The following is a 22,070-nucleotide window of genomic DNA, read 5'->3' as shown; positions in this document are numbered from 1 at the left end:
CCAGTTTGCCTCATATTTAACACGATAATCAAGTTTTAACCAATGTCTGCTGCATTTTGAATATATCTGCTGTATGCAAATGGAAAATGGGAAGGGGAAGGGAAAATGAGTGCTGCATGATAAGCAACTTAAGTCATTTTCAGCCGATATGCAGCTCATAATAGAGTAAAATTAAAGCCCATGTACTGAGACTGTCAGATTTTCACAAGCAGAACTTGGTCATGGCCATGCATAATATCATTAAATAAACTCTTATCCATTACTCTTCTTTCTCGGCAGTGTATTCTGTTTGTAGATCTTTGTCATCAGCGCATGATGAAGTTTTGGAGCCCTTGCTCTGAATATCCAGCGGTAGGGCCAGGACCTGAACAGTATCATGGCCAGCCAGATACTCCAAATAATTAATTCCTATTGCTATTTTTCATTTTTATATGACAACGTTCCTGCAATTAGACATATAGCATGTTATATCAAATCAATGTATTCCTGGCTATTCTTGGAACAACATTCAGTTGTTCCTCTATTACAGTGGGCTAACACTTTACAAGATTGTGGGGGGTTCTCAGTGCAATAAATTATATCTTTTGTCATAAATAGGGTCTACAAATTTGAGTTTTTTTGACATAAACAGCATACCCCTTTCAGAATCCCAGCAGAACACCCCTACCCAAATCCTGGCAAAGAACCCCCCACCCCCAACCCCTGTAGGAAGCTTGAGAAGCAAGGAAAACACTTGGCAAAACCTCCTAAGCTTGCTTCTTTCTGGCTCTACAGTTCCTGGCAAGTTTATATCACAGTACAGATAATTAATTGAATAATATTAAAATGATATAAAAATATACATCTTTGGTCTAATCACGTTTCAAGAGACAAACATGTCAAGTATTATCTTTGGTCTTCCTGTGGTAATGATTGGACTTCCTGTCGCGTTTTCAAATATGGAGGATTGAAAGGCAGATCGATGATTTTACGACAAAGCTGGACCAGAAGGGTTCGCTTAAAAGACTATTTTGCATTTCAAGTCTAAGGTACCATTTATCTTGAAATTTGAATCAAGCCCAAGGCTAAACTGTATTTGCCATTAGCATAACTAAGCTGTCTCATTGTGTTAGCTGATATTGAGAATGAGGAAGATCGTACCACATGTACCGGACACCTATTTTATTCTTTGTTATCTTCGTTCTTTTGTACGACTTGGTGTCTTTTGTTTTTTCTATTGAATTTCGTGGACTGTGAACGAACGTTACCTTCAGAAGGAGCCGCACTGACTGTTCAGATATTGAGTGACCTTGTTCACGTCACCTATATGTTAAATATATCAAAAGCTTACAAATCTGCCAAAAATATGCTCATAAAGATGGTTTATTGCCTGAGATTTGTTATTACAGTAATAATTTGCCATTCCCAAGGGAATTGAATAACAATAAACATGGCGGCCATGTTGGACATACACTCCTATAAGCGTGAAGCGAGATGACGTTTTACCCCCGTCTCTAGACCATAATCCTTTTCACACTGCTTTTGTTCTTTAATTATGACTATTGTTCCTGTATTCTCTAAGGAATCAAAAATTTTAATATGAAAGAATTTTAAAAACTATTATGGTATAGAGTCGGGGGTAAAACGTCATCTCGCTTCAGGCTTATTGAAGAATCGTTGTTGGGTAGGGTTCAGAAACATGGATGGAACATAAAAGCTGAGACCGAAATGGCACATGGGAAATGACATCTCTACCAGGGACGGCGGAAACGGGGGGCCCCCACTTTTTGTGAAATTGTAATACATCTTCACTAAACTCAGCCCCCCCACCTTGCCATACAATGTCACTATTGAGCCCCCCCCCCCCCCCCCCAATCAAAAAGCTGCTCCGCTGTCCCTGTCTACATTTATATTTACTTGATTTCTCTTCTATACTTTAGTACCAAAAAAATAATTAAAGAGCTCTGGACCTCTTGGCTGGTAAATAACTGCCTGCCTGCATATACTGTACTGTATATCTGTTACAAGTTTTGACTCTCTTAATTAGGAATGAATAAATACATATCATTATTGTTATATTTAGATATGATGTTTATCCGTAATGAAGCAAGAAGGATATCAGCCAGCATTCATTTTAATCAAATGCATGCTTTAAGGTACTTTATAATATAACTGTAATAATTCACACACATGTTTTCTAATTCTTCAACATATTTTAGATGTAACGCACCCTCTGATAGGTCAAAAAATGCATGCTTTAAGGTACTCTATAAAATAACTGTAATAATTCTCGCGCAAGTTTTCTAATCCTTCAACATATTTTAGATGTAATGCACCCTCTGATTGGTCAATTCAATTGGTTGAGATCGATTGGGTCAAACGTCGAACTTAACATGAACTTATTTTGCACAGTTAAGTTCGGCTCATGTGAAGTTCAACATTTGACCAGAGTCTTAGTCTACTATGTCACGGTCTGTGGAAAATCACTCTTTAATATCATGAACTTTATTTCATTTTTTAGGAAAAGTATTCCTAGAATCTCAACATATCTGCAGTCTGCATTCTCATTCAAATCCTCATTGACCAATGCCCACTCCTCCCGAGGGGCAAGTACAAATGTGGGTACCCCCTCTCAGGCACAGGTTGTCATTGCTGGTGGAGGTGTCATAGGCTGTTCAGTGGCTTACCATCTTGCAAAGCTTGGATGGAAAGATATTTTACTTCTGGAACAAGGAAGGTATGTGGATAGAGAAAATTATGATGATGCACAAAATTATAAATATGACTTTGTTTGATGGTTATTACAAACCATACGTCTGTGAAATACTACTAACTACTGTAATTAGTCACAAAATAGCACCAAAAAAAGGAAAACAAAAGAAATAGATGTGCTATTTAGTTTTTGTCCTATTTCAGGGATATATGGTTTTATAAAATAATTGTTACGAGTGTCGAGTTCTGATTGGCTTGGAGCACATGCTTTATGAGAGCACATTGCACGCGCTCACACTTTCTGTTGCATCATTCCTATTGTAATTTGTATTTCATAAAAGTAATAAAAACTTTTTGTGCTTTTTAAAACTTTTTAACTGCTTTTTGTGCTCTGTGCTGTTATAAAGCACTTAGAGATTGGCAGAACACTTGAGAAGTGTCCAGAAGCACTTTGGTATGCGTCATGCTTCTCCTCGTGTTCTGCTAACCCCCGTGTACTTCATGACAGCACACAGCACGCCCGCATGTTTTCTCTTTCTTCAATATCATCCATCCATCCATCCATCCATCCACCCACCCACCCACCCATCCATCCATCTATCCATCCATCCATCCATCCCTCCCTCTCTCCCTCCCTCCCTCCCTCCCTCCTCCCTCCCTCCATCTATCCATCCTTCCTTCCATTCATCTCCCTGTCCATCCTTTTATACATCCATTCATAGGTTCAATCATCTTGCTTACTACAGTATTGACAAGTTGTATTTATATTAATTTTTTAGTGTGAGTGGAGGTACGACATGGCATGCAGTAGGATTGCTCACCAAACTAAGGGGAACAAGACTAGAAACCTACATGTGTGATTATGCTGAAACTCTTTATAAAAGACTAGAAGAAGAGACAGGTTTGCAATCAGGTAACCAGAAATAACTTAGTCCACGGTTACTGCAATTTTCATAAACATGCAAACTCTGTGTATACAAGCTGCACACTAAAATTTGGATTTTCGCTGGCATCAATCAAACCTAATCAGTAGGCAAAAAAACAAATTGCAGCATGCAGCTCACAGACACAGAGTTCTCATGTTAATGAAAATTGCAGTAATGGAGGGATCGCTTCAATGTACTATACTGGCATACTATCAAAGCATATCTCGGAAGTGGACTATTTAGAAGGATCCTGCACCCTGGTGAAGGATTAACCAAAGGGATTTTAAATTTTGAGGTGCATCATTCATTATTCTGTTTTAGGTTTCAAGAAATGTGGTGGTTTACTTATAGCTAGAAGTGATGACCGACTGACAGCAATAAAAAGGACAGCCGTACAAGCTAGGTAACTGAGAGATCCTTGCAGAAACAATAGACAAACCATGACAAACACTGAGAGATCCTTGTAGAAGCATTAGACAAACCATGACAAACACTGAGAGATCCTTGTAGAAACATTAGACAAACCATGACAAACACTCAGAGATCCTTGTAGAAAGAAGAAATGTCATTAAAGGTGTAGTAATATGGGCAAGCAAATTGCACAACTTGTCTCGCAACATTGTTGCATTGCAAGTCGCAGAGCAAATGTATGGTTGTGTGAAGTAGAAACTCTCTCTAGTCTTAACAACAATAAAAATTTGTTACATACTCGCTGATTTGTTTATTCACTCTAGTCTATCCGCGCATTTTAGCCCTGCTTTAGATGGTGGCCACTGAATCCTTCTATAAAAAACGGTAGCAATATTCTATCCCAGATCGTTTGGTGGTATTCCGACAACTAGAATATAAAATACTGTACTATTAGTTTTCCTATTTTGAGTCATGACTCATTGACTCATGTGGCTCATTCGAACGTCTTTCTCAGAAGCAATATTTGCTTTGCAACTTGCATCGCAACAATGTTGCAAAATTTGTATTGCAAATATTACTGCACCTTAACAAATTAATACTGGTAGTGCTTTTAATAACAATGTTTTTAACAGGTCATATGGCATAAATGCAGAAATGATCTCATTGAAAGAAGCACAGGAAAAGTGGCCATTTATGAGAGTCGATGATTTAAAGGTTAGGGTGCTTTCAATTGAGTCAAACTGATTGGTCGGATTGGCCATTCTCAATTGGTACACGTCAGTTCTTAAAGCTGGTTCGGCTGCATTGGTCCAGTTCTAAGAAATGATGCATACCATCTGAGAAATGGCTACTTGGACTGATCGGTTCCGGCTTAATGGAAAGCACTCTTATTGTAATGAAAAACTGGAAACCTTAAGGGTTTTCACTTAATGATTCACTTGTAAAAGATAACTTTTGTTCAGGTGGACAAAATGTGAGTGACCACCAACGACATCCTTATGAAAGTCTGTTGTGACTAACACAGCATAAAAAGGTAGAGGTCCTTGTTCATGACGGTGTTTTATTAAAGATCAAATCAGAATACGCTTGCACACATTATGATGTAGTTAACAATGATCAATAATTAATATGTCAGTACACAGGCAGCCCATGTTAGTGATATTCACGACAAAGTAAATTCCCAAGTCATTTTGATGATACACTCATAAATAATGATCTTGGGTTCAAAGCATCATCAGTAGGAACTTTGTTGCACTCATCTCTGCAGAAAGGAATGTTTACATGCATCTGTGTTGTAAACAAAATATCAGAATTGTAACAAGTCATTCATTCAAAAACAGGGCATATTGTGGATGCCAGATGAAGGAGTTATCAGCCCAACTGACGTGTGCACTATGTTAGCTAGAGGAGCCACCAATCAAGGTACTGCTGCATATTACTATTTAGGCAATTGTAGATTTATCAATACCCCGACACAAGTTGAGGCTTGGGTTAGAACAGTTTTGGTATGACTTTGAAAATCTCATGGAACAAATGCGGTTGTGACATGGCAAAAATGCTAGATAATTTAATCTTTATCCAATCAAATGCTTGAACAAACGCCGGGAAAACAAGAGAGGTCGACTTGGGGCAAGTCTAAGCTCGTACACTTTGGCAAAGTCCGCCGCCCGCTTTTTTTTTTACTGGGCGCACAAGGAAATGGAAATGGAAATGGTGGGAAACGCAAATAAATATCCTGCAAGTTCGACAAGTCGACCTCTTGCGACTTTGTCGCTCGAATTAAAAAAACGCTGGGAAAACAAGAGAGGTCGACTTGGGGCAAGTCTAAGCTCGTGGCAGTGCCTCTGAGACCAATAACGTCCTGCAAGAAAAAATCAGCCAATTAATATTCTAGAAAACAATTACTGTCACAGCAAGGCATGCATACGGCACTGAGCTTTTCAATGTCTTACAAAAACTGCTATATCCTTGTTAAACTTATTGGAATGCATAAGTTGCAACATAGAATGCATGATATGCTTATTGAGTTCAGCAATTGTAGCCATGACCCCAGAGGTGAGAAATAAGTGCACTAGTCCTTTAATTGATGTGAAATTGGTTTTTGCTGCTGTCAATCAAAACTAATTAGCCAGTACCTTTGGTATTTTTAACTGGCGGCAGTGAAAGATCAAATTTCAACATTCAACTCTAAACTACTGATTTTGCGTAATATTGAGAATCATAGGAAGGTAATATTGCAAAAAATCCTTATAATCTAAATCAGAATTTTCAATACTTTTTTTGGAAACAAAGGTGTGCGTGTGCTCGAAAAAGTCCAAGTTCAGGAGGTTCTCACCGATGGTACTAATGTACAAGGATTGCTAACAAATAAGGGGATAATAGATTGTGAAATATTTGTAAACAGCTGTGGTATGGTAAGTTTGTCTATTTTAAGACTTTTGCATTCAGAAATTTTTTCTTTATGAAATATTGACAGTTTCTTAATTTTTGTTTATTTTCTATTGTAGTGGGCCAGAGAATTAGGTTTGGTAAGTATGTTTATCATAGAGTGTAAATAATATACCTGTGAAATAGATAGCTAGCTAACTAATTACTAACCTTTGGTTGTCTAAGTCTAATTAGTTAAAATAGGCAAGCCGTGACCGGTAAACTAGAGTGCACGTGTGCTACTCAAGGGCGCGCATTTTTAAACACACTTACAAAAACTGAAACAATATTTTGTTGTGCATGCTTTTCCTTCCTATAATTTTACATGTTCGCATTTTCGTATCTATTCATTTGCGTATTGAGTTGTTACTCTAGTAAACGCCCGTGCCCTTGTCATGCCTCACTGAATTCCTATGTTTTGTCTGATTAGACGCTAACTCCTATTTCATCCTAACTATTTCACTGGTATATTTTTGCACTCTAGAAAAATTAAAAAATTAATTGCTCTGTAATTTTTTTGAAACCATGAATGTTAATTCTAACATCTCCTTAGTAATGATAGCCATTGCCAATCATCGCTATAGCGAGTGTAATCCTGGTAGCCATGACCATGGTAAACAATGCCATTGATATAAAGGAATTGTTACTTCCTGTCTTATGGTCTGCTATGAAATGTCATGATGTTGAAGGCAGATAAAACATCTTGGTTGCCTTGGTGACTATAGTCATTACTAATAATCACTTTAGCAATCATAACCATGGCAACCATGCCTATAGGAATACTGCTCAAGATTAGTATATGATTCTTTATTGTTGCCCTGATGTGATCAGTCTGTTATGGAATGATCATAGCATCGTAAGGGACACCTCATAAAGTAAAGGGGAAAGAGGGGGGTGTTGGTAAAGCTGGATTTTAAGGAGCTTTTTTAAGTTTCCTTGCAGGAAATGAAAAATGACCCACCCCTAATATACAGTTTTTTAGATACCCATGCACCCCAAGTTTTTACCCTCCTACCCCCCTACCCCCCTTTACTCTATGACCAGTCCCTAAAATCTTATCCTATTGGCCATATTTCACATGTTTCAGAAATCCAACCCAGTTGTTAACATACCCCTTCACGCAGTGGAGCATTTTTATATCCTGAATAAATCATTGGATGCTGATCACATGTTGCCAGTCCTGAGAGACCCGGATGGAGGAGCCTTCTTCCGTGAGTGGGGTGGTGGTATATGTGCTGGGGGACTTGAACCACATGCCAAACCATGCTTCCATGAAAGTACTCCTCAGAATTTTGAGTTTCAACTTTTGCCTGAAAACTGGGATCAGTTTGGTAAGTTTAGATTACGATTAACATTAGATGAACCTGGAATATTCATGATTTCCCAGGATGCATAATTTTCAGTACTTTTTTTTACTAATTTTTCAGCAATTTAGCAATAAAATGATATTCTAAGTCACTCTAATTTTAAGGTAGCAATCAGCCGTTTAGAGGTTGAGGAAAAAACTGGGTTAAATTGGCATTTTGGGGCTGTTTTAGGGGACTAAATAGACACCATCTTGGAAATGATTCTCCTCCGACACTAAGAACGGCTGCTGAGGAGATTACCACGATAGAGGTTTTGCACCACCATGTGACGGCAGCCATGTTAAATGGAAGTAACAATACAGTCGTTTTACATAAGAAAGAATTCAATTCCCGTCTTACCACAAGAAGCCCAAGCAGTATTATGGGATGGACATGTGATGGTGCAAAACCTCTACGCACAGTAATGCCAACTCGACCTAGTTTTCTCTTCAACTTGGGAATGGCTAATAACCAGCTGCCTCTCACCAATGAGACCCAAGTTCTATTCCTGGGCTTGGTGGCGTTATGTGTGTAGATTTGTTTGTTGGTTCCCTTCTTTGCTTCAAGATTTTTTCTCCATGTTCTCCGGTTTTTCCTCCCTCCTCAAAAACCAACTCCTATTTATTCTAATTCAATCTGTCAAGTGTGTTGAAAAACCTGTTAGGCACTAGGTCCACACTGCGAGGCCTTCCAACAATGCAATTTGTCACATGATGTTGCTGATGCAGAAAACGATCCTACTTCAGCAATATTGCCTGCAATGATGCACCATTTTAAATATAATTCTTATGAGTAGAATTTTTTGGTCTTTATACTTGAATTTTAGAGGTTCTTATGGAACAAATTCTCCATCGTATTCCTGTCTTGGAAAAGACGGAAATCTTAAATATGATAAATGGCCCAGAAAGCTTTACTCCAGATAGCAAAAGCATCTTGGGAGAAGCACCAAATGTAAGTAAGAATGAAAAAGATGATTTATTTTGAAGAACTTGCATCAACAGGTCACGTGACCCTAGCACTAAAGTTAATCTAATTTGTCAAAATGAACGGCAGAAATGAAAACAACACTTGGATATAAATATAGAAGAAATGGCATTAAATATCAAATCAAATATTTGTTAGGGATTTGTTTAAGAAAGTGTGCTGCATGGCCATGATGCATGCATGCAGATCAATAGTCCCTTTCACAGTTCCCTGCGCCATCTTGAATGGTATCCGTGCCTTTGCATCGAAGCGAGACGAATGGTGAGCTTGCAATGATAGAGACCTTTTTTTTTAAACACCTTGGACAATTATTCACATGTCTCTACCATTGCAAGCTCACCGTTCGTCTCGCTTGGATGCAAAGGCACGGCTACCTTTCAAGATGACGCAGGGATCTGTGAAGGGGACTATTGCAGAAAGCTGAAACGGCTGTTAAATAGTGATGTGTTTCCAGTTCCAACCACACAGAAAAATCCCTAAAATCTTGCCACAACTTATTCCCAGGCTTTATTCTCTACCTTCAACGATTAGATATATGAACAGAAAATCCTGCTATGAAAAAAAACACAGAAAAATGTCTGTTGAAATAATTATTAATTTGCACCATTTCGAATTATGTCACACTTAACAGCTGTAATTCAGTAATACCTGCAAATGTGGTGAAATAAAACTAGTATTATTATTAGCTCTATTGAGGCCCATACTTAAATGAAATTAAGTTAAGTCTGGTTCTTACTGGCGACGCAAGCCGATGCCAGCTGGAAAAAAACAACGCAAGCACAAGATAACGGAAGATTTTGTTTTTCTTCTTGCGTTGGCTTGCGCTTGTGTCAAGGCACGGAGGTGGGACACACGGTGCAACATTGCACGCAACATTGCAAGCAGCAAATTTGAATCAGGGTGACACACGTTGCAACAAAATCACGCAACATCGCTTGTGTCAGCCTGCTATGCTAAGATGTTTGGTGCAATCTTGCAGCCATGTTCACACGAGTAGAGCGCGATTCAGCTTCAGATTTGTTGCATGCAACGTTGCGTGCATCAGGTTTCAGGGGTAGGCACACCCTGCAACAGTCCTGTTGCGTGGAATGTCGCACCGTGTGTCTATCCCTGTCTGTCCTTACCTTAGACTCTCTCTCATTCACACACACAGACAGAAAACCAACGTAAATACCAAATAGTATAAAAGTATTGTTTAAACTGTTTGCTTCTTTTAATAACATGCACCATAATCATCATCGGTATCATCATCAGCACCGTCACCATCATCATCACAATCATCACCATGGCCATCATCACTGTCTCCCTTTTTAACTTTCCTTCAAAATTACATATAATAAGCTATAATAAGAGCCATAGGCTAAACGAGACAGTTGCAAGGCAAATTATAAGGCCCCGTCCACACGCATCCGGAAATTTTTGTGCCCGCAAATTTTTTTTTGCGGATACGAAAATGTTCGCGTCCACACGCAGCGTATTCGAATCGTTTTCAAATCGCTTTCACTGTCCACACGTATCCGGAAATTTCATGATCCGCCCTGATGCACGCTAGTGCCTAGTCCCTTTGACGGATAGTTTTTCTTATTGAGCATGCGCAAAATCGTGTTTACGTCATCGTATTCGAAAATTTGCGGATATGATCGTCCACACGTATCCGTATTCGGAGCGTATTCGAAAATTTCCACTCTGGAGACTGTTTTTGAAAATTTCCGGATACGGATACAAAAATTTCCGGACACGTGTGGACGCAACCCGTATCCGCAAAACAAATTTGCGGATACAAAAATTTGTGGATACGTGTGGACGGGGCCTAAGATTACATTAACATTTTTTGGTCAATAGAATGTAAAGAAATATATATAAGAAAGAAAATCTTTTCCCTCAAAAGGTGCGCAATTATTTTGTTGCTGCTGGGCAGTGCGGCCAAGGAATTTCAAACGCTGCTAGAATCGGTGATATTCTCTCCCAGTGGATAACCAATGGCCACCCTCCCCTGGATGTCACGCAACTCGACATCAAGCGTTTTTCGTCACACCACAACAACAAGCGATACTTGCGTGACAGAGTCCAAGGCACAGTTGGACTGGCTTATGCTTTGCCATACCCACGAAAAGAAGTAACATTTAGTAGAAAGGTCAAATGCTCAGTGCTGTATACGACATTGGATAAAGCTGGAGCTTCTTGGGGCGAAAGGATGGGCTGGGAGACACCTAATTGGTTTGCCCTTTCTTCTGACGGTAAGTAAACATTCAAATAACTGTGTGCAACCATGAGACTCAAAATCCCTTGAGATATGAATAAGAATGAAACAGCCGCCATCTTGGTTGATCTAGCAAGAGAAGCTAATGAGGAATGCTTGGTTAACGTCAACCAAGATGGCGGCTATGACGTAACATGCACCAGCTCTATAGACCTCTTTACCTTCGTTGTTTGTTGTGCCCATTTCATACCATGCAGTGCCACTTTTGGGAGTTGATTCTTTCATGTGTAAATATTTTAACGAGTTCGTCATAAAAGAACAATTCTCAAGGGAATGTCATGTGATCTGAAATTTGCATACGAAGCTAAGAAGATTTATAGAGGCTTTGCACCATCACGTCAGCCATGACAGGGGGCATAACAATAGAGTTGTTCTCCTTTGGGAAACTGAATTATTTCTCATGTGAATCAGATTAGACCAGATTCAATTGTTCCTGCCTCCTGTCATGGCTGCCATCACGTGACGGTGTAAAGCCTCATTGCGTGATGATATGAAATGTTTCCAGTAAATGTAGTTGTCCAATTGAGTCACGCAAGAGTTCATAGGAAGAGGGTGATGGAGCAGGCAAACAGTTTAGTCAAATCTTGGCATAAGTGGAATTGTCTATTCCACCACGGAGTAGTGGATTAGTGCTGGTTGTAAGGGGAGGGTGGAGGTGGTCTGTTTCTGGTACACAGTGTTATCCACAAAAAATCGTCAGTCTGATTAAAGCCTGGTTCTCTCTAGCGACGCATGTCGCAACTCCATGTTCTCACGAGGAAAAGAAGCGACGTGAGAGAACAAAACATTTTGTTTTTCTTGCTTTGGCTTGCACTTGCACTTGTACTTATTCGTGCGTCGACGAGCATCGCTAGTAAGAACTAGACGCATATCTGCGTGAACTCGGGCTTCATAGCAGAAAATCGAAAGAATTCTTCGTGAACATTGTCACCCTTTTTAGATGGTGCAAAGTCTGTGCAAAATCAAGCTAAAAATGTTGAGGGTGTTAGACTTTATATTATTCATTACTTGAAACAGCGACGAGTCTTTCCCCATATCCGCCATTACTCAAGCATGTGCTCATGGCTGATTCTACGCATACGCATAGACTTTGATTTGACGCATGTGCCTTAGGGCTTCGAGGGCGATTTGTGACTGAAGAAAAAAAAAAACGAAGCCCAATTTATACCTCGAGCATTTCTTCGAAAGCCCGAGTAACAGGTTTTGCCAGTATATATAGAATATATTTATTTATATACTGCATACTATACATTGTTTTCTTAACAGATTATCGTACCAATCAAGGTACATTCGGTAAACCCCATTGGTTTAAAAACGTGGAGGACGAGTGTAAAGCATGTCGGGATACTGTTGCTGTGGTAGACTTGACCTGCTCTGGCTTGTTTGAATTAGAGGTAAAACTATGTATTTTAGTTTCCTAATGCAGGGAACTCGTATCTTTTCAGATTAAAAGTCCATTTGAAAAGACATGGTCTGATTTTGTTGAATATGTCACGACGGTTGTAGACCCCTTGCATGTGACGTCAAAGCAGCTTAATTTAGAGGACAAGACAAAAGAATTTCAATCTCGAGAGAATTGGAAGCCTAGTGGTATTTCTTCTGCATTGCGCTGCAAGGGGTTTATAGCTAGAAGAAAATTATTTCGAGTTTATCCTTGTATAAAATTGCCAGAAATATTGCAAGGAAGATTGAACACCACATTTAATATTGTTTTTCTTTCAGTCGCAAAATACATCTGAAAGTCTCGAACTTCTACAGTCTTTGTGTGTCAATAATATGGACATACCTATTGGACGTGCTATACACACGTCCATGTTGAACGAGATTGGAGGGTACGAGGTACAGTGTACTGTCATCAGAAGAGCTAAAAACAGGTACAAAGGCATCAACACGATAATTTTACTCAGATTAGTTGATTCTGCATGGCTTACAGCTAATCTGAAATAGTGACGTAGAAATGACGTCACTGCAACAAGCCTGTGAAAATTGACCATCGAAAAGGTTCGCCATTGGAATAAAAATATAAAACTCATTCATTATAGTGCCATTAGCGTTATCAAGCGCTTATTAGTATAGGTAATAGGACTACATGCTGTCCAATTTGAAAATAATTGGATGAAAAAGATTCCAAGGACTGACAACATTGGAAGAGGCCAATATTCCAATTCCAATTTGGCGGTCAGAGGAATTAGTTTTTGAATTCAATTATTTACAAATTGGACAGCATGTAGTCCTATTGCAGATTAATTATATCATCACAAACTATAATAGACTGATTCCATAAGTCAAATTATTTTCTCTAAATTTTTGAAAACGCGTGTTTTTATATTTGTCAAAACATCGAATCGCGCTGTGATTGGTCGGTGTGTGAGCACCGGACACCTGGAAGAGGGATGAAAGGATAATGAAATCTTTATTGAATATATACTTTTCATTTAGGTTTTTAATTGTTACCAAGCCCACCCTAACAACACACACTGAGAGCTGGATCTCACGCAACAAGGACCCAAATAGTGACATCACGATTACAGATATCCAATCAAATTGCTCCATTCTTGGAATTTTGGGGCCAAACTCTCGTGAGGTTTTACAGCAGCTGACGCTCTCTTTGTTGGAAGGTGATGACTTTCCTCTAGATTCGTCGCAGGTAAAACGACTGAATTATTATCGAGAATGGCTTTCCCAATAATAACAATGATGATGGAGATAATTCAATAATAGACGATAATATTTTTTACCAAAATTTGATTTCTCTCGTATTGTCTTCTCATTTCTCGTGCAGGTATTGGACCTTGACTATGCTTCTGACGTCATTGTTCTGCATACGTCAGATGTTTATGGTTCAGGCTCAGGATGGCAACTGTTTGTCGCCAATGACGTAAGTAAAGGAATGAGATAGATCTGCATTTTTTCCGTTTTATTGTATTATTTAGTATTTATTGTAACCCCTATTGCGACTCTGTATTCACTGCAAATATTAATTTATTGGCGTGCAGCAAGCGTTACAAGTCACTTTATAATCCTTTGATGACGATGAATAAGACGACGAAGATGGCCATGGTGATGGCGATGAAGATGGTGATGATGATGGTGATGATTATGATGACGATGACGACGATGATGGTGATGATGATGGTGATGATTATGATGATGGTGATGATGATGGTGATGAGATGGTGATGGTGATGATGGTGATGATTACGATCATGATGATGATGGTGTTTATAATGATGTAATGATGATGTTGACGATGGTGAAGACGATGCGATGACGATGATGCCAATTATGATGGATGATAATCTAGATGTTTGTTCTTATATTGTCTTTGCAGCAAGTGGAGACCCTGTACAGCCATCTAATGTCTACAGGGAAGGAGTATGGCATACGTAACATGGGCTGGTATGCTCTTAATAACATACGTATAGAAAAAGGATTACCAATGATAGGAGAGGAACTTGTCTCGTCTGTCACGCCCTATGATGTGGGACTGGATTCGTCAATTGACTACAATAAGGTCAGTATTAAGTTTTCTTTCTTTTACTTAAAAATAGACATCTTACGTTTGGTCAAAAGTCAAGGATAAAACTCCCAGTCCGCACGTTCCTACCTGATTTACCAAACTGTAGGGGTAGAAGGGGGGGAGTTAGACGCTAAAAGACCTATTTCAGGCTTTTTACCCTGGGTGGGATGATTTTCCATTTCCGACCACGTGTCATGATTCTTTGTTTGAGTATCGTAACCGTACATATTCATGTGTCTTCTCATGTTCGACCTTAAACCAAAGAAATATTACTCAAGGGAATGACACGTGGAGTGAAATGGGCTAACATTGCGAGTAGTCTAAATTGTCAAAATCATGTTCTCAGCGGCTAACTCTTGCTCTCATCTCAATCCAGAGTTTCATTTTCATACTTTGCATTACTCTTTATTCATATTTTAATGACTCCAAGAGGGCGTCGGGTAGGGTAGCATTCTGATTGGTTAATTCAGATGTAATTGTGCGCGATGTGATTGGTTAATGGGTCTTTCTCACGCAAGTGTTTTCCCCGGTTGTAACAGACATTTATAGGAAAGAATGCATTACTAGACCTGAAGGACAAGTCCTCCTCCTCCAGTAAAAAGCTTGTACATATGGTGGTCAAAAAACATGACGACGACTGTATCCCGTGGGGAGGAGAGACAGTCGTTTATGACGGTGACGTCATTGGTCATGTGACGTCAACAGCTTTTGATTTCAAGCTCGGTCATCCAGTTTGTCTAGGATTTATTGAAAGCAAAGGAGAGGCAGTTGAGGAAAATCGCCTTGAAATTAATATTGCTGACAAGATGTATCCCGTACACATAGTGAAAAACAATTAGGAAGCATGGAATACGAAAGTAATGTTAAGGTTGATGGTAAACAGTTGCCATAACGACTAGAAAATTTAATAAGAGTAATAATCATAGTAATTATTTTTTTATGTTGATTTTGATGTGTTTATGATGATGATGATGATGATAGTTGTGGTTGTGGTGGTGATGATGATTATGATGATTATGATGATGACGACGACGACGATTATGATGATGATGATGATGTTAATGATGATGATGAATGAGGATGATGACACATTGGTAGTCTATATAAAAACCATTAAATGGTTACTTATTTTTACAAATTTTATAGTAAGTACATTGACGTAACATTTTAAAATGCAGTCCCATAACATAATTGGGTTGACTGATCCTATTTTTACTAGATTCAAATATTAACATTTTTAGAACTTCTTGTCATATAATAGTCGTATTATATGTCGTAGTCGTATGGCGACTTCACGTAGTGCTTCAAATTTTTTAAAATTAAACTTTTTAAAAAGAGATGCGAAATTACGGTACTTTGTGCGATATATTTGTTGTACTACTTGTCCTGTTTGATTAGTCTGGCAATCTTTCGTTCATTTTCTAATTCTCTCTTTCTTCTGTTTTCTTCAAAATGTCTTTCAGCTTCTTGTCTCATTACCTCTTCTCTTCTTAAGTCTTCCTCATCTTTTTTCTTCAGCCATTCTTCGTACTTCAAAGCCCTTTTATGACATTCACCGTGACTACCATGATCAATACATTCACCTTTGCAGTCCTTATTATGGATCTTCATTTGGTCTTTCTCTTTCAGCCATTGTTCATACGTCTTCCCTTGCGACCGAATTTCTGACCATGTTTGGTCAGCAAGTTTCTCGACTGCTTTTATCGCCGCTGATTCAAATTCGCGTTTTCTTGCAGTCTGTTCTCCCTTTTCTCTCAACCAGACTTCAAAGGGAATACCATGTTTCTGTCTGGTATCGAGGTTTTCCCGCCAATTCTCGTATTTGTTTTTGTTGTCCTTCCCAAGATCTACAGGCAGACTTCCACGTCGATAGTTGAGAGATTGTGCTCGCGCTCGTGTAGAAAGGAATCTAAATACCAATGCAATACATATTTCAGTTATTAATGCCAATTAGTAGAGTGCATACCATACATCAGTGAAAAACGTTGTAAGAAATTCAGTTGCACGAATTAGTAAGTTCAGTAGACAGCTCAGTAGACCGTAGACCTACAAGACTTTGCACTAATTTGTACAATTTTGTTAGTTAACTTTTTCACGGATATTTGGTATGCACTCTATTGCTGGTTTGCAATCATTCCCAAGAGAGTGAAATAACAAAAGACAAGGCGGCCATGTTGGATGATATAACAAAATAGACTAATGAAGAATCTTTTGTTAAATTCATCCAACATGGCGGCTGTGAAAACCATCATTAGACCCCTTGCATGTGACGTCAAAGCAGCTCGATCTGGGAGGCAAAGCAAAAGAATTCCAATCTCCTGGGAATTCGAACTGATTGGAGCCGATTTTTTTCTCTCGCAATGCGATTGGTCCTGGCAGTGCCGTGACCTTGGCGTGACCATGTCCACGGCGTGCTCAAGCTGTGCTTCGGCTATTTGATTGGTAATATTCGGTTTCCAATATATACTAAGTTTTGATTATCAAAATAATATGAGCCAATGAATAATTAATATACATGGGATTCCTGTGTCGTTTATCTTACCGATGATGGAGCTCCTCTAATTCGTGGTTGATTTTCAGTGGAAGTAGTTTCCTTGGCGACTGCGGTGAAGTGGGAGCCGACATCGATTGTACAAGCAGGTCCTGTCTAAGTGCATTAAACTGTTTGCAGTCCACTAATGGTAGCGAAGTAGGGGTAGTGCTAGTAGGTGTTTGCTGTTCACTGGGTATGTGACTGCTTGGGTATATTCTAAGTAAAAGAAAACAAAAGATCAGACGTGCATTTTGTTTCACCTAAATGCGATCAAAATCCACACCCCTCCCCTTAGCCCTTGTTTCATCAGGAAGGGAGCCAGGAAGGAAGCAAGCAAGGAAGGAAGAAGGCAAGAAAACAAGCAAGGAAGGAAGCAAGGAAGGAAGCAAGGAAGCAAGGAAGGAAGCAAGGAAGGAAGCAAGGAAGGAAGCAAGCAAGGAAGCAAGGAAGGAAGCAAGGAAGCAAGGAAGGAAGCAAGGAAGGAAGCAAGCAAGGAAGCAAGGAAGGAAGCAAGGAAGGAAGCAAGCAAGAAAACAAGGAAGGAAGGAAGCAAGGAAGGAAGCAAGCAAGGAAAGAAGAACTCCTGTAAATTAGTTATGTTAACGTTTATAGGTTTTAGATGTATGGTAAAGCGCTATTTAGCTTCAGGAAATAGCGCTATATAAATATTGTATTATATTATTATTATTATGAAGGAAGGAAGGCAGTTACTTGAAGGTAACCAAGTGACAGCTAATATCGCTGATCTAGGAATTTTAGAGGGGGCGACTATTACAAAGATTTTATCAGGAATGCGAGGAAAAAGGGGGTGTCTGTTACTAACGTAACTATATATTGAGAAATTTGATCAAAAGGGAAGTGACTAGTCACCCCTTTTACCACCCCTGGATCCGCCCCTGCTGATAATCCAGTGTCCCTCTGTAATTACACGATTCCAAGTGTTACTCACAGCTTTAGTGACCCTGATCTTGGTCTTTCCAAGTCGCACGCAGATCCAAACTTTCTCTGTAGCACTGGACTTAACTTTGCAACCAAGTCAGGCGAAGGCGACCAGGACTGCCGCCTGGAAGAAGATGGAAAGTCTGGGGGATGCGGAATACAGAACCTTTCCGGAGGCGAAGCGCAAGGGGGTGAGTAGGAAACACGTGCATCTTTCTCTATAGTCGACGACCTGGGTCGCGCGCAAATCAGTCTTGTTGCAGTTGGTGAACCAGCAATATGACTATGCGCTGAAAAAGGTCGTGTTGTAATGAGGTTTTCTGTAGTCGGGCGCAACCGTGCGCCAGAAGTATTGGCGTGGCTATTCGCGTGGTGATCACGTGCTAAGTCCTCGATATTTTTTATGATCTTGATTTTAGGTACTGTTCCATTTGAGGGTGATGCACTTTTCGGTGTGCGTTTTTCGGCGCTTAGCGCTTGCTTTTTTTCAACGCTTGTGTCATCGTTGACCATGGATTGTTGTCGTTGAGTGGACGCATTTTCTTGAACACCTCTATTCTTGCTTCTCACTGGAATACGTAGTTTCAGAGAATAATTTCGAAAGCGATCTTTTGGCTTTTGCTGTGAAGCTTTACTTTTTTCCTTTTGGGTTTTATGAGTAGAACCCTTTTCGTTCTCTTGAGTCAGTTTGCTTCCTTTAGTATCTTTCGGCGACGAAGAGCCACATTCCATTACAGTTCTTCGGTCCAGAGTCTCATTGGATTTACCACTGTTTAAAGAATCTAGGCCCTTTTTCGCTAGGCCGCGCGTAGAATCCTCTTCGTAGACAGGAGTTTGGACTCGTTTTTCCCAGATTTCGCATCGACTAGCTTCAGTTATCCAACCAGAAACTTGATCTTTCTGCTTAGCATTTTTATTCTCTGAGGTCAAGTCAAACTCATTTAGCGAAGTGCTTTCTAGAAAAATCACTTCGCAATTTGTTTTGTCGTGCAGAGATTCTTCAACGCTGACAGTTTTCTCTTCACATGGAATCTTTTCATACTTTTCCAATAATCTTACGAATGCAGTTTTTTCAAGCCTTCGTGCTAAATCAAGCGGACTTTCGTGTTCGTCTTCAAAATGCAATAAATCCATCCTCCCACGGGACACGACCATGATATTCACAACACAACTCAAGTCGCCACCGGCAACAGCAGCATGAAGTAAACTCCGTTGACTCAGCTTCGTTCGTCTGCTAATAATGTCGACAAACCACTCCTTATCTTCGAGGAGTGAGTTGAACAGCTCGCGTTTTCCGGTACCAACTGCAATAAATGCTGCTACAAAAGCTCTTTCTTCTGTGGTAAATAAATGATTTGTTTTATCTTGGATTCCTTTGGTCACGCTTTCCATATCACCTTTCATGCATGAAAATACAAAACTTTGTAACCCAGTTAGGACGTGTAGTTTGAAAGTTTTTATGGTTTCTGTGTCTGGTGAAGGTAGTGATGCGATAGTGATGGTGTTGTCTAATTCCATCTTTTCATGTACCAATACTTGTATTTCAGCTGGGATTGCAAACTCTACCTCACAGTGTAGCTTCAAATCTCTAACATTTGTAGTTTTGGTGACGCTGAATGTTGTTTTCTGGTCGAAGCAAGTCTCAACGACAACATCCCACTGACATTGTTTTTTATCCATCTCGGTTTCAGACAGTTTTTGATTACTACTTTAATATCGAGTCGTACTTCGAATCATAAGTGTTATATGAAACATTACCATTAACCACGCCAGTTTTACGTAGCTCTTATATATACTTTTGCTTTGTCGTGTGTGTGATAGGTTATGCCCTCTATTGCTTTATAGCACTATGGGGTTACGTACAGCATGTTGCACTCCCACTTAGAGTGAAGAAATCGATTTATCATATGATCCGTGGGTACAGTTGTCAGCGCGCACTTTTACTACGCACATTACGTAATCCACAGGAACCCCAATGTTTTCAAAAATAAGAACAACAACAAAACGAAATAAATGCGCGATCATTGCTGTCATCATCTTTTTTTAAAAATAGCAATTTTTTCATGGGCGTCTGTATGGGATAGTTTAATAGTGCTGTGAAAGTTGTGAAAAGGAGAAAACGACGACTAGATGGTAGATTTGCCAGAAATAGAGTACCGATGAAGCGACAAAAACTAGACGAAAAAGATCAAACGGCGGAAAAAACTTGAAAACAAACACAAAATATTAATTGAAGGAAGGTGAATTATTGAGTTAGATTACCTGATGGCATGTGATGGAGCAGTTAAAAGGTGGGTGTAGTGAATGTAAAGCTAGAGGCACTTAAACTTCATGAGTTGATCGACGAAAAATAGGGCTTGGTAGTTGGTTTTACATTCAATACAAATGCGGAGTCTTAAACTCCGTTATACAACAATACAATACAATACAATACAATACAATACAATACAATACAATACAATAGCTTTATCTATCCTTGAATTAAAGATAGCAAGTACATGCTAATATCTCTAAGTAATAAGTTCTAAACTAAGATAAAATAAAATAATAAAATTATACAATTCCAAATAAAGTAAATATATTTTAAAATAATATATATAGTAAAATTGTATAAATATATATATATATATATATAATTTACAATAAAAAATTAAAACTATTATCCTCTACAAAAGGTACAACAGTCAATGTCAAATTTCATTTTGGAAATTTCCGATTTAAATTTGTTTAATTCATGAATCAATCTCATGTTGTTAGGGAGAGAAATCCATAACTACTACACTGAACAGGCAAAGAATGAAGACCATAGCTAGTGGTGTTTACTCTTGGTACTATAAGAATATTATCGCCCCGCAAATTAATACTACAGTTATATTACACACTGTTACTGTTACTTGTAAGGATTACACCAATAAGAGTTTGGGATGATTGACTAATCCGTGTAGGTTTGTCAATCAAACAGTCCATATTAAATATATCACATAGGTCCACAAGATCACGGCCACTGCCTCGCCTGGATCCATTATTTAGGTCACCCAGTTAGATGAGGTCATCACAGATTGATGAGGCAGTATCTAACAAGTTGAACAGCTCACCATACCATGATGTGATGCTGGGAGGTCGATATGCACCAATTACCAAAAGCCATTTCTTGCCTATCTTTAATTTTATTGAAATTGCCTCAAGTTTATTTAAGGTAGGCATCTGGATATCATGGAAAACGATATTAGAACGCCAGAAAATCATGACTCCACCGCCCCGAAAAGATCTATCACATCTCATGAATCTGTAGCCCTCCGAATCTGAATCCGTACGGCCCTGCTCGAAACCTGCGACCGTATTGACATAATTTGCAACTTTTGAAATATCTTTTTTTATTTAGGGTCATATGATAAAATGCTTATTGACTGAGTTGGGTCGGGCCGTACGGGAAAATATTTGGCTATCGGTCATTTGTACGGACCTCGCCGCGCTCGGTCCGTGAGGGCATATCACCTCGAGTCAAATATTTTCCCGTACGGCCCGACCCAACTCAGTCAATAAGTACATAGCATATGGGGGCCGCGGAGGGGGTGAGGCAGTGGGCTACTTTCCCCCCTCTTTTCCCCTTTTCCCCTACTAGTCTCTTATATTTTCCAATCTTAATCCCCTCACTTTTCCCATACTAGTCTCAATCTTAACTCCCCACCAAGAGAATATGAAGTAATACCTTAATATTCTCTTGCCCCCCACCCAACACACACCACTTTAAGGGCCACGCCCTGGCATAGAGATAATAACAAATTGATCCTTTAGACTCAGTATTTAGCACAAAAATCGACAAAAGAAATATATTTTGTTAGTACTAAATTAGTATAATAACATTCCGATTGCCACGAGCTTGTAGTCTGCGTGGTTCAGCCGAATACAGTTACGCGGGTTTGGATGCACGTATAAAGGGCTAATTGGACTAAACTGGACGTCTACGTCTCTTTACTAACTTGCCAGAGGAGTTCTTAAAGTTAATATTTTTTTTCAAAATCGGGTTTATAAA

General features: G+C 39.2%; 2 protein-coding genes across 3 annotated transcripts; one reads left to right on the top strand and one right to left on the bottom strand.

Moving 5' to 3' along the window:
• Positions 1-828: 828 nt before the first annotated feature.
• On the top strand, positions 829-15,703 carry LOC116287124 (pyruvate dehydrogenase phosphatase regulatory subunit, mitochondrial). Of its 2 annotated transcripts, XM_089033953.1 has the most exons (19): positions 829-1,028; positions 1,920-1,959; positions 2,063-2,135; positions 2,501-2,716; positions 3,471-3,604; positions 3,939-4,020; positions 4,661-4,742; positions 5,369-5,450; positions 6,321-6,442; positions 6,536-6,556; positions 7,543-7,786; positions 8,628-8,752; positions 10,674-11,022; positions 12,312-12,439; positions 12,768-12,919; positions 13,485-13,692; positions 13,828-13,923; positions 14,377-14,559; positions 15,105-15,703. In XM_089033953.1, the coding sequence occupies exons 3-19, from the start codon at positions 2,065-2,067 to the stop codon at positions 15,402-15,404; spliced, it is 2,595 nt and encodes an 864-aa protein (XP_088890079.1). In that variant the 5' UTR covers positions 829-1,028; positions 1,920-1,959; positions 2,063-2,064; the 3' UTR covers positions 15,405-15,703. The 2 variants fall into 2 exon arrangements, with proteins under 2 accessions (XP_088890079.1, XP_088890080.1); XM_089033954.1 differs by lacking the exon at positions 1,920-1,959.
• A 117-nt stretch (positions 15,704-15,820) lies between these two features.
• LOC116287127 (uncharacterized) lies at positions 15,821-19,840 on the bottom strand. Its single transcript, XM_031693759.2, has 3 exons — positions 18,048-19,840; positions 17,108-17,314; positions 15,821-16,474 (listed from the first exon to the last, which is right to left on the bottom strand). Exons 1-3 carry the CDS (start codon positions 19,715-19,717, stop codon positions 15,943-15,945), a joined length of 2,409 nt encoding a protein of 802 aa, XP_031549619.2. The 5' UTR covers positions 19,718-19,840; the 3' UTR covers positions 15,821-15,942.
• Positions 19,841-22,070: the final 2,230 nt, after the last annotated feature.

Source organism: Actinia tenebrosa, unplaced genomic scaffold (genome assembly GCF_029948245.1).
Source record: "Actinia tenebrosa isolate PJP-AT-01 unplaced genomic scaffold, QUT_ActTen_1.0 PGA_scaffold2__45_contigs__length_23673736, whole genome shotgun sequence".
Classification (NCBI taxonomy): domain Eukaryota; kingdom Metazoa; phylum Cnidaria; class Anthozoa; order Actiniaria; family Actiniidae; genus Actinia; species Actinia tenebrosa.
The sequence above is the reverse complement of the archived record's forward strand: the minus strand, read 5'-3'. Positions and strand labels throughout refer to the sequence as shown.

Bases quoted from the DNA above. Each gene is read 5' to 3' on its own strand.
- LOC116287124 (XM_089033954.1), top strand. From the start codon at position 2,065: ATGATGTTTATCCGTAATGAAGCAAGAAGGATATCAGCCAGCATTCAT. The intron at 7,787-8,627 runs GTAAGTTTAGAT...CTTGAATTTTAG, and splicing joins TGAAAACTGGGATCAGTTTG to AGGTTCTTATGGAACAAATT. The intron at 13,924-14,376 runs GTAAGTAAAGGA...TTGTCTTTGCAG, and splicing joins AACTGTTTGTCGCCAATGAC to CAAGTGGAGACCCTGTACAG.
- LOC116287127 (XM_031693759.2), bottom strand. From the start codon at position 19,717: ATGGATAAAAAACAATGTCAGTGGGATGTTGTCGTTGAGACTTGCTTC. The intron at 17,315-18,047 runs GTGAGTAACACT...TCTTTTACTTAG, and splicing joins AGATCAGGGTCACTAAAGCT to AATATACCCAAGCAGTCACA. The intron at 16,475-17,107 runs GTAAGATAAACG...ATTGGTATTTAG, and splicing joins TTAGAGGAGCTCCATCATCG to ATTCCTTTCTACACGAGCGC.